This window comes from Callorhinchus milii, unplaced genomic scaffold (genome assembly GCF_018977255.1).
Source record: "Callorhinchus milii isolate IMCB2004 unplaced genomic scaffold, IMCB_Cmil_1.0 Scaffold8, whole genome shotgun sequence".
NCBI lineage: Eukaryota > Metazoa > Chordata > Chondrichthyes > Chimaeriformes > Callorhinchidae > Callorhinchus > Callorhinchus milii.
The window spans coordinates 16,600,451-16,610,639 of record NW_024704749.1 but is presented as its reverse complement, the minus strand read 5'-3'; the positions used below and the strand labels follow the sequence as shown (position 1 = coordinate 16,610,639).

The window sequence follows — 10,189 nt, the reverse complement described above, 5'->3', positions numbered from 1 at the left end:
CACATACACAGAGATACACATACACACAGACACAAACACACGCACATATACACACAGAGACACAAACACACACAGAGATACACAGAGATACACATAACACACACACAAACACACACACATATACACACAGAGACACACACACACAGAGACACACAGAGATACACATAACACAGACACAAACACACACACATATACACACAGAGACACAAACACACAGAGACACAAACACACACACAGACACAAACACACACACATACACAGAGATACACATACACAGAAACATACACAGAGACACAAACACATACACATACACACAGAGACACACATACCTACACACAGACACACACACACACAGAGGCACAAGCAAAGACTACAATGACCGTGAGCCCTTGCGTCGCGGGGGGGTGCGTGCGCAGCGGCTCCCGGGGGGGCGGGGCTGAGCCGGGGGGGGGGGGGGGGGGAGTGTCAGAGGTTACTGGCGGTCAAGCGGCGCGAATCGCGGCGGAGAGGCCGAGGCCTGAGGAGAGGCCCGGGGGGGGGGGTGGGGGGAGAGATGGGTCCGGGCGGCGGTGTGAGTTGCTGAGGCGGGAGAGGGAGAGGAGAGGGAGAGGCCATGTTCGTGCAAGAGGAGAAGATGTTCGCCGGCAAAGGGCTGCGGCTCCACATCTGCACCATGGAGGGCGCCGAGTGGCTGCAGGAGGTGACCGACGACACGAGCATCGAGAAACTCAAGGAGCGCTGCCTGAAGCACGTAAGCCAGGCCTCGCCCCCCATCCCCCCCCTCGGCCCGGCCCGGCCCCCCCCCCCCCCACACCCCACACCCCACCCCGGCCCTCCCCCCCCCACCCCGGCCCTCCCCACACCCCAACCCACCTCACTCCACCCAGGCCCGGCCATTCCCCCCACCCCTTCACCCCCCCCCCACCCCGGCCCTCCCCCGCCCCTCACCCCACCTCACTCCACCCCACCTCACCCCCGCCACCTCTCACCCCACCCCACCCCTGCCCTCCCCACCCCACCTCACCCAACCCCTCACCCCCCCCACCCCTCACCCCACCTCTCCCCTCTCTCCCCCTTTGCCCCCTTTCCCTGCCCCCCCCTCTCTCTCTCCCCCCCCTTTGCCCCCTTCTCTCCCCCCCTTTGCCCCCTTCTCTTCCCCCCCCTTGCCCCCTTCTCTCCCCCCCTTGCCCCCTTCTCTCCCCCCCTTGCCCCCTTCTCTCCCCCCCTTTGCCCCCTTCTCTCTCCCCCCTTGCCCCCTTCTCTCCCCCCCTTTGCCCCCTTCTCTCCCCCCCCTTGCCCCCTTCTCCTCCCTTTGCCTCTCCCCACCCCCTCCTTTGCCCCTCACGCAGGGTAGCGTCTCAGATCGCTTGAAGGGACCTGAGTGCCTTATGTTTGCGTCTCTGACTATTTCAAATGTTGGGGCAGATCTCTGGGGTGGAACATTGTGGGCTCGAGCTCCCAGCTTTGGGGGAGCACTGGATCATCTGTGGTGCTGTATTTTGGTTGAGGCTCGTCTGGGTGACCCTAAAGATCCCGTGGCACGCTTTTGAAGCAGAAAGTGCTCCTGGTATCCTGGCCAATAGTCTTCCCAAAGGCGGCAACAACAACCAAAAGATTCATTCATTAATCTCACTGCTGTTTCTGAGACAGAACTACAGGTGTACTTCAGCTGCGGAGTTTGCCGGTACAGCGCTCGCTGCCTTGTGGCGCGAAAGGCTTTGCGACATTTGTCGTGGGTGTTATCGCCGTGCCTGTGCAATTTTAGGCTGGAATTTTGGAACCAAGATTGTCGCTGAGGTGTCAGGGAACGAGCTGGAGGGAGAGCAATCCCCCAGGACCCAGCCGGTCGGCGAATCCATTTCACGTGGTGCCAGAACAAAACGGGATTCATCCCGGTTCTCTGGAAGTGGTGCAGCGCTTGCTGACAGGCTGTCAGTTGACTTTGGACGGCTTTGGGAAGCCGTCACCCAGCACGAGTAACGAGTCAAAAATCAACTTGCAGCCCCACTCAGGAATCTGAACACGATTATTATAGACTGGATTCATCGGTCTCAAACTACATTACTAGTCTTCATGTAACCTAATACTCTTCCCAAAATGTACGCTAATAAGGGAACAGGGCCCTGTGGTGAACTTCTCTCCTCCGCTTCATGAAAGTGCTGTCGATGTTAGATTCAGTGTGAATCTGGAAGTCACTTATTTAAGCCACAGAGGTTGCCTTGTCCCCTTTTTCCTGTTAAATTAGAGTTAAATTGTGTGGTTGAGAATCTGTGATGCAAGAGTCACTCTCTGCAATAATGTCTTTCCCCTTGTAACGAACGGTATAAAAATAGGTGTGAGTACGGAGAACTCCCAACTAGAGCAATATGGACTGTATGTGTTTACAATTTGCTCGATCTTCTTAAAATAGGATGAGCCTCAATAACGACCACAACCTTAGGTCCAAGTTGCGACTTTCAACTCAAGAGTTATGAGGAATACTTATATGGTGACACAGTACTGTATCTCTGTGGTCTCACCGTCGAACTTTAATTTTCTTAACTTTAATCGATAATAACAACAATAATCCTTGCATTTGATATAGCGCCTCATCGCGTCGTTGAGACGTCGCAAAGCGCTTCACAGAATATACTGTAAATGATCTTTAGGTTACAGTTCGAAATCCAGGAGAGATTTTCTCTTCTATGTTTTGGATTGATAATGCTACTGTAATATCCTGCTCCAAATCGTCCAGAAGGCTGCAGCCCGCACCCTCTCCTTACTAGGCTCCTCGAGCCATCACCATCCCCGTCCTCTGTTAGCTCACTGGCTCTCTGCTAACCAGCAAATTCGTGATTCTCTTCCTCAATGGCCTCACTCTACTCTACCTCTGCAACCCTCTTGTGTCCCCACTTCCCCAACGGCTCCCTCCAAACTTTTCTCTTTGGCTGCACTCTTCCCGGCTTTCCCCACCCCCACCCCAACTTAGATTCCTAGTCAGTTGTGTGAAATGCTTCGAGGAGTCATTTCTGAGGTGAAAGATGCCACGTAGCAATGTAAAAGATAAGATACTGATGGATAATAATAATCCCATTTGATATAGCAATAATAATTATGATGATGATGATAACAATAATCCTTGCATTTGATACAGCACCTTATCACGTTATTGAGACATTGAGTCTCAAAGCACTTCACAGAATATATTGTAAAGTGGAATGATTGCATTTTGTAAGTGAAACAAAATATGATGATGATTATAATGATGATGATAAACCCGCCCAAAGAGGAGGCAGAGCACCTGCACGAGTGGAATGGCTTTGATTTTCTCCACACGCGATTCTAGTTACCTTTGACAGTTGCTGCTGTCTGCAATGTTCTGGAACTAGTTCAGGATTCAAGGAAATGTTCATTTCTAAACAGTGAAAACAGGAGATCCTAGCAGTCAGTTCCCTCTCGTGTGTGCACCCCAGTCTTAAGTCAGTCGTGCCGGCAGTGCTGTCGATGAAGGTACCCTAAAAAGGTGTGTAATTGTCTGTGGCGAGTGAACAGTGAGGCACCTGCTGGCATTATTATTCTAGGAATCATTTTATCGCTGTCTAAAAGCTTGTGTTGGTTATTGCAGTCTGTCCACGGGGACTTAGAGGATCCAAAGATGGTAACTCATCACAAGCTCCTTCATGCTGCTTCTCAGAGGGTCCTGTCCGACACGAAGACTGTCATTGAGGAGAATCTTCAAGATAAAGGTGAGGACTAGATCAAAATTCAGAATAAAAAGAAAAAAGTTGGAGCAGAAAAAAGATTAGCCTTGGAATATTATTTCCAAATTCGCCTCATTGTATAATAATCTTTGCATTCGTTTTAGCGCTATTCATGACTGGAATATTCCCGAAGCGCATCACAGCATTTTACTGTAAAGTGTAGTGACTGTATTTTGTAGACAAATGCAGCAGCCAGTTTGCGCAGAGGAATGTTCCACAAACAGCCATGATGTGAATGACCATTTTTATCTGGGGGGGTTTGTTGGCCAGGATGAGATGACTGAGTATCAGAGTTTTTTTTACTGTTAAGAATCATGATGTATTCATATTCACATCATTGCTCTGCTGTGTTTTGTTGCAGATGTTTTGTTGTTAATTAAAAAGCGAGCGCCAGCTGCTCCCCCCAAGATGGCTGACGTCTCTGCTGAGGAAAAGGTAAAGCTTCCGCCCATTACATTTTCTATTTACATGAAGTGCTCTATTTACCTCTCTGCTTGAGGCCTCCAAAGATCCTGAGCCATTGCAGAGTCTTTGAACTCTGGCTTTGCAACTTCCCTGCTTTATACGGTTTGATTTAGAAGGTGTCTATATCCGAGGCAGAAATCTCCCTTAAGCGCTCCTCACACAAGGTAGCGTCCCAGATCGCTTTACATTGGCGGAGCATGACACCAAGCCAGGGGAGTGGGGGAGGTGACTATAAGCACGGTCTTCGCACGAGTCCTGAAGGAGGGGGCAAGGCGGAGGGATTGAGGGGGAGTGTTCCAGAGTTTCGGGGCGTAGTGGCGGAAAGAGCGACCACAGATGGTGGAACGGAGGGCAGGAGGGACAAGTCAGCGTTACTTGGCATAGGAGAGGAAGCCGCGTCTCTCTTCCCACCATCAGAACTGGTAATTTACAATTGGGTTTCACTTTTTCATTTTCAATCAGAAAAAAATGGAGCAGAAAGCACCGGATAAAGAATCCATCCTCAAGGTGACGGCTCAGCTTCCTGCTCGCCAGCTGGATCGCACGGTCACCCAGCACAACATGCGAGATGTAAGGGACCTGCCGTCCTTTTGCAAAAAAAGACTGGACTGAAAGCGTTAAATGATCCTTTGCGGGTTGTGCAACTTGCGTTCTAAGGGATGAGTCCTTTTTGGAAACCTTTGTTAAAACCTGCCACTTCTCAACACACAGTTTGACACAAATAGGAATCTGAACGTCTGCTGGCTTTCATGAGGGGAAATTAGTGTTTCAATGGCAGCACAATGCTCTGTACATCACTGTGTAGACAGTTGAGGAGCTGAAGGGAAAACCACTTAGTCAATCGCCAGAACTGCTAAAACACTTTCTCAAGTGCAGACAGAGGCTGAACCCTGGTGTTCTAATTATAGGAACAGAACAGTAAGGGTAGAGATTGAAGCCCATAGTGACAATATAATATGAGTAATATATTTTCAGAGGCTCTGTTTCTGAGACCTCTTGAACAGACTGGTGCGATCTGTTGATGGGTTTGATGCAATTTATATATTAATGTGACTTAAAGGTGACCAGTTGAGGGGGAGGGCAAGAGGAAATGTGTGATGGGGAGTGTGAAATCCAGACTTTCTACTGACATGAATTTTTTTTTAGTTTCAGACAGAACTCAGGAAAATCCTCGTTTCCCTTATAGAGGTGGCACAGAAGTTGCTCGCACTGAATCCAGACGCGGTTGAACTATTTAAAAAAGCAAATGGTAAGATTGATGCCGGAATGGTTTTGCTATGTGTGAGCTAGTTCAGCCTGAGTTATCTTTCGCTTTCCCCTTTATGTATTCCTCTTCTTCCTCTTCCTCCCCCTCCTACCTGAAAAGTAAAGTCAAATTTATAACTATTAACCTCAGAAAGGTGACAGGCTGAGGGAACCCGCTGGCTGGCATTCAAGCTCCAAAGCTCCTGATCTAAAGGCCAGTGCTATCTCACTGAGCCTTCAGCTTCAGTCACGCGATCTGATCAGGTTTTCATTTAAACGTGATGGTTCGCTGCTTGATGATACATACAGAAATTCTTTCCCCCCACATTAATCTATTTAAATAGGATCAAGTATTAGCAAACCTGTCATACAAATGTGTGCTACATTTGTATGACAGGTTTGCTAATACTTGATCCTAAACTACACGAGTGCAGTGTAGTTTGTAGGCAAAACACGGAGTACATACACATGTCTGATGTGATCCCTTTTCAGAGGCAGCAAAAGAATGTATTGATTTAATTTAATTTGAGCCTTTACCGGTGAGCATTCCCTGTGCTTTGTTTCTGGCAGCGCTGCTGGATGAGGACGAGGAGGACAGAGTGGATGAGGCCGCACTACGGCAGTTGACTGAGATGGGCTTCCCTGAGAGTCGGGCTGTGAAAGCCCTGCGGCTGAACCAGTGAGTGATGAATTCTCCGTCGCGCAGGTTTCAGTGGGAATGTTCTGTACATCCTGATCCCTTCAAGGGGGCCATTATATCCACGTCGCTGCTGAATAGTCAGTGCTAATCCAACCATATCATCACTATAACGACAACTTGCACTTGTCTAGCGCCTTTCACGTGGGGTGAGAACACAGAGTGTTTCACAAAGTTATCGGGGATCATCGAGCGGGGAGGAAGGAGAGGGGGGAATGTTTGGATGTTGATTGAAGGCACGTTCAATGAGAGAGAGGGTTTTGAGGTTGCGAGACAAAGTGATTTTGGAAGAGAGTTGCCAAGAATCGAGGAGTAGTGGCTGATGGCTTGACTTATGATGGGACAGAGGGAGTGAGGAAACAGCAGAATTCAACAATCTGAGGGTATGGGCACCAGGTAGCAGATTTAGGGTGGGACAGGATTACAAGGTTTTTAAAGTCAGTTTGAGGATCTTAAATTATTGGCTAGGACACTGGGAGAAACTCTTTTTAAGTAGTGCCATGGGATCTTTAACATCCACCTCTGGTTGCGATATTTTGTGGCAAATTCCATACCTACTGAAAACCCGTCCTCTTTGTGTTCACAGTTTAACGCCGGGTTTGTTTGTTTCCAGCATGTCTGTGACTCAGGCTATGGAGTGGCTGATCGAGCACGCAGAAGACCCTGCTATAGACGCGCCGCTGCCTGGGGAGGGGACGTCCACTGCGCCCGTGGCCAGTCAGTTGCCACCAGAGCAGCCTAAGCCAGAAGCTGCTGCTGAAAACTCCAAGCAGGATGAGCTGACGGAGATCTTCAAGAAAATCCGACGGAAACGGGAATTTCGGCCCGAGCCCAGAGTAGGTGCAAAGCTTTCAATCTGTCATTGTGGATAGAGTCGATGCTGATGAGCTGAAGGTCAGATCTTGTCTGATGAGCTGCATTTCCATGAATGGAACAGTGTTTTACAATGAGCTCAGAGAAGAGTGGACGTGTGAAGTTACTTAGAGCCCTCTCCTCTTTCGCTCCTAAATTTTCTCCGTGACCTTCGTGCTGGGGTATAGTTCCGGAGACCATTGCACTCTCAAGAATACGTGGCTGAGAGCCTCGAAGAACAGGGGAAGTGGAAAGAGAACTGAGGGTGTGCGCGTGTGCACGTGTGAGAGTCCAGACGTGTCTTTGAAAAGCAGGATGCTTTATCCGAAAAGGATGTGATCTGCATTTGATTGACTGTTTGTCACTGATTTTCGACAGGCAATGATTGCGCTGATGGAGATGGGCTTTGATGAAAAAGAAGTGATTGACGCATTGCGGGTCAACAACAACCAACAGGATGCTGCTGTAAGTGCTGGAGATGATCACAAAACTGGTCCCTGTCTCACACTGGAATATAATCCTCCGTCTTTATTTATTTGCACTCTTATTCCTCCGCACTCGTTTATCCAGCGGTTAACTGGTTTGTTACTCGGCAGGGTGCTTGTGTAAGTCAGTCTTGGCTGAAGCACGTTTCTGCTTGAGGATGTGGGACTTACCCACATTTTTGAATTGGTTTATTTACCCTCAGTGTATGTATCAGTGCTCAAAATTCAGTAAGATAAAGCGTTGTCAATATGGCTGCACCTTAGAGGCCAGCTGAGGTGTTGAATATTTCAGGGACATCGCATGAATCTCAGAATGTCCCACGATGGTGCCACATTGCTACTGAGGGTATGATTGAATACCAGCCAAAAGGAGCAGAAGATTAATTGGCTTCTTTGTGTGCTTCACTGTGGCATTGTTAAGCTTATCGCTTTGAGGTTTGTAGGGAGAGGGCTCCTCTGTAAAACTACTTGTCTGTAACATGGCACATTTTGTCTTTTCAGTGTGAATGGCTCCTGGGTGACCGAAAGCCCTCGCCTGAGGAAATGGACAAGGGCATTGAAGTGGAGAGCCCACTCTTTCAAGCAATCCTAGACAATCCTGTGGTACAGTTGGGGTTGACCAATCCCAAAACGCTGCTAGGTAGGTTGCTTAAACTGTTGCTCCTTTCACCTTCCTTTGTGAAGATTTCTCTCCCTTCCCCCCGCCCCCTCCACACACAATGCAGGATTGCTCATATACCTCCAGAAGAAAGCACTGCTTTAGCTCCAGCTGGTACAAGAATTACATCCATAACTGTTTTTTCTCTGCCTCCAAAGAGCCCGTTGAGACTGGCGATTGCCAACCAACTGGTGCTGAGATTCAGACCCGCAATCAATATCTCTGGCAGGCTCTGATACTTCTATATTTAACCAAGTGTTTGAATAAAACGTAATCTCTGATTGGCAACAATATTTCTTTTGCAAACGACATAATACGTAACTGCATTTCCTCGCAAGGTTTTATAGCTGAATCGTGAATGCTTTCTTCTGTACGCCCTCTTTATTTTTGCACTGCCTGCTTTCTGTACCATTCTGTTTCGCTCATAAAATAGTCACTTCACTTCACAGTATATTCTGTGAAGCGCTTTGAGACGTCTCGAAGACGTGATAAGGCGCTATTTCAAATGCAAGGATTATTATTATTAACAAATGTGTCCCCGACCTCCCTTTTAGGGACCCCATGTGTGCGAGGATGTTGTAATCTGTTTTAGAAACCTGGTGGCGGTGGAAGTTTGCAGCAATATGTGTGGCCTGGACAAAAATATCCACTTTATGTAAAATCTGCGGTATATTCAGGATAAACCAAACATGGGTGTAAGTCTGTTTGTGGTTCTCGGGCTAGGGAGGCTGAGGTGATGCTCTACCTCACTAACCTTTGGTTTCTTCTCCCTGGCTTTTTCTCTTGTAGCATTTGAAGATATGCTGGAAAATCCGTTGAATAGCACTCAGTGGATGAACGATCCGGAAACAGGTCCTATAATGCTGCAGATTTCTAGAATCTTCCAGACTCTGAATCGCACGTAGGGCAATCCATCCCCTGCGACTGAAGTGCTTCCAGCTGCTCATCTGCAAAAAAAAAAGGGTGCAAACTCCCGGAAGAGTGTGCTTCAAGCAGTCGACAGTGGGCTCTGTTTGTACTTGATATAAGGGTAACTGGCAGCTACACCCAATTAACTACTGTTGCCTTTGAATCCAGTGCTTAATGGGCCTTGATTTGAGGTTTTAATTTAAAAAAAAGTATTAGTAAATTGCACAGCGTTGGAGACGAAAGAGAACACTCAAACCAAACACTCAAAAAATTTGATCCCAATTTCTGAAGCAAAGGAAGCAACTATATCTTGTGGATTTGGATTGTATTTGTACGTGGCCAAAGAACAAAAGGTTTTAAGGAAGGTTTCTACTACATAGATGTTTTTTACGGTTTGCCTGTCTCGGATTTCAAACCCTATAACTCTTATCTGAAACAGAGAGAACATCTTCATTGTAAACTAGGTACGTTAAAACTTAAGAGCTTCAGGAATCCAACACAAACACACAACTGTGAGGAGCTTCACGGTGGGCTGTCACAGTGCACTTGGCCTGTCTCCTGTAGGAACCTCAAACTTAGTTCTGTAGGGATAAGGTGGCAATCCTGCAACCAGTAGCAATTGCAGTATTGAAAATAAAGGTCATGACTTGCAGATGAGAGAGCGAGTTTCTTTTCACACCACTCATGTTAGAATACATAGTATGGTATTGGGTGCGTGCAGAACTTCTCAGTTAAAGGAAAACTTCAGGTGCCGAGTATGTTTTGTTTGATGCACAGAGCACGCCTCACCACAACGAGTTTGTTTATCGATCCCCTACAGAATGGTGTTCCACTCGCGTGCTTATCCAGTTGCTGCCGTGGAAAGAGTGAGGAAGCCTTCCTCTCTGTTGTTGGCGAAGATACACAAGACGATCATAATTGTACACACAAAGCAGTCTCGTAGAAGGTTTCATACAAATTCACACATTGAAACCTAGAGATACTGTTCTGGTAACTGAAGGGTTCTATATCGACCCAAGATATCAGCACATGGCTGATCTTTTCAATACCTGAATAAAATGCTGGAGTCTTTCTTTGGCCACAGATGGGAGCAAAGTTCTCTGAGTAATGAACCAGGTTAGTTGGCACCTGGAATTTA

General features: G+C 47.6%; 1 protein-coding gene across 1 annotated transcript; it reads left to right on the top strand.

The window, feature by feature from the left end:
• The first annotated feature begins 465 nt into the window (after positions 1-465).
• ubac1 (UBA domain containing 1) lies at positions 466-9,703 on the top strand. The gene is made up of 10 exons (XM_042337599.1): positions 466-751; positions 3,605-3,725; positions 4,102-4,175; positions 4,668-4,775; positions 5,352-5,454; positions 6,021-6,129; positions 6,761-6,983; positions 7,378-7,464; positions 7,986-8,124; positions 8,932-9,703. Exons 1-10 carry the CDS (start codon positions 614-616, stop codon positions 9,045-9,047), a joined length of 1,218 nt encoding a protein of 405 aa, XP_042193533.1. The 5' UTR covers positions 466-613; the 3' UTR covers positions 9,048-9,703.
• The last annotated feature ends 486 nt before the right edge of the window (positions 9,704-10,189 follow it).

What these genes read in the sequence shown, in the direction of transcription:
- ubac1 (XM_042337599.1), top strand. Translation starts at nt 614, where the DNA reads ATGTTCGTGCAAGAGGAGAAGATGTTCGCCGGCAAAGGGCTGCGGCTC. An exon ending in CCCAGCACAACATGCGAGAT is followed by an intron (nt 4,776 to 5,351) that starts GTAAGGGACCTG and finishes ATTTTTTTTTAG; the next exon opens with TTTCAGACAGAACTCAGGAA. An exon ending in CAATCCCAAAACGCTGCTAG is followed by an intron (nt 8,125 to 8,931) that starts GTAGGTTGCTTA and finishes TTTCTCTTGTAG; the next exon opens with CATTTGAAGATATGCTGGAA.